At 39.8% G+C, this 1696-nt stretch overlaps 2 protein-coding genes across 2 annotated transcripts in view; both read right to left on the reverse strand.

The window, feature by feature from the left end:
* LOC106883117 (keratin, type II cytoskeletal 1-like) overlaps window positions 1-971 on the reverse strand; it is a 4041-nt gene extending 3070 nt beyond the window's left edge. Inside the window, exons 1-2 of the mRNA XM_014934012.1 lie at window positions 878-971; window positions 705-799 (exon numbers count right to left, since the gene is read on the reverse strand). Coding sequence (XP_014789498.1) covers window positions 705-799; window positions 878-971 — 189 coding nt within the window. The remainder of the gene's footprint in view (window positions 1-704; window positions 800-877) is intronic.
* LOC106873181 (basic helix-loop-helix ARNT-like protein 1) overlaps window positions 1-1696 on the reverse strand; it is a 789862-nt gene that overhangs the window by 613605 nt on the left and 174561 nt on the right. The gene's annotated exons all lie outside the window — the stretch shown is intronic.

Genomic DNA, 1696 nt, shown 5'->3' on the forward strand with positions numbered 1-1696 from the left:
ATATATATATATATATAGATAGATAGATAGATATATAGATAGATATATATATAGATAGATAGATAGATATATATAGATAGATATATATACATAAATATATGTATGTATGTATGTATGTATGTATATATATACATATATATACACACATATATGCTGGAGGGAAGGGGAAGAGTACAGAAAGATAGAGACGGTAGGTTGAAAGAGAAGTTAATCTTTCACCATCAGTGATTTGATTTCTCACTACAAACTTCATCTTCACTGATTTCTCTCTCTCTCTCTCTCACACACACACACACACACACATACACACAATAAAAGAATGAGTAAATAAAAGAACACCAGGACAACTCTTCCTACTACTAACATCACCACTTACGCTGTCTGAAATAAGTACCATTAATAGCACCTCCACCACTACCACAACCACGACCACCATCATCACCACCACCATCACTACCATTACTAACCTCATCACCACCACCATCACACTGCCACCACAATCACCACCACTGACACTGTTACTACCACCATCATCACCCCCACCACATCCACCCTCACTTCCACTCCCCTACCATCACCATACGTGCACACACACATACACATATGCATACACAATAAATACAAATAAAAGAGCCCCAAGACCACTGCTCTTACTTTCAACACTAAGACCTACACTATTTGGAAAAGCTACCATTAACACCAGCCTCACCACCAACACTACCAATACCACCATCACCACCAACACCACAAGCACTGCCTACACCGCCAATACTACCATGACCGCCATCTCCATCACCACCTGCCAATAATCATTAAAGCACACTCACAGACAATAAAATTAATTACCACTATCTACACAGAGTTCTCTTTCCCTCACCATCAACACTACCACCACCACTGCTGCTGCCGCCGCCACTATCGTCAATGGCATCAGCTTCACCAGCGATAGTATCACCGTTACACACCACCATTATGACTACCACTCCCACTTCTATCACCAACACCACTATTAATTACTCAATACAATTTTAAAGCAATTATCTTCAAACCGGAGTTACTGTAAACATATCAGTGTTTTGTACATTGTAATTGGAGCTGCCAACATCATCGTCATCATTATCGTCGTCGTCATTATCGTCATCATCATCATCATCATCATCATCATCATCATCATCATCATCATTGATATCATCATTATCATCATCATCATCACTATAGCAACATAAGTGTTGTGTTTGTGTTGTGTTGTGTGCTTTAGAACGGTCTCTACTCTGTATCGTCTCGTCTGCATAGCCAAAGGTCTGTCAAAATGCTGTATCTGTACGAGTTGCTAATCGGAGATTCTTGTCTCGGATACTCAAGTGTCTGAGATAATTGAGAATGAGAAACTCTGAGTAGTAATTTAGTGACTCATATAAACTCATCTCGGAATAAAATATTATTCCACTGCACTCAATGGCACTGAGTACTTTCTTTCACTTTATTATATCTCCCAACAGTCAGTGTGATAATCTCATCCATTATATAACAATTTTCACAGGAGTGGCTGTGTAGTAAGTAGTTTGCTTACCAACCGCATGGTTCCGGGTTCAGTCCTACTGTGTGGCACCTTAGGCAAGTGTCTTTTACTATAGCTTCAGGCCAACCAAAGCCTTGTGAGTGGATTTGGTGGATGGAAACTGAAAGAAGCCCAGTG

This window comes from Octopus bimaculoides, chromosome 7 (assembly GCF_001194135.2).
Source record: "Octopus bimaculoides isolate UCB-OBI-ISO-001 chromosome 7, ASM119413v2, whole genome shotgun sequence".
NCBI classification, from domain to species: Eukaryota; Metazoa; Mollusca; class Cephalopoda; order Octopoda; family Octopodidae; genus Octopus; species Octopus bimaculoides.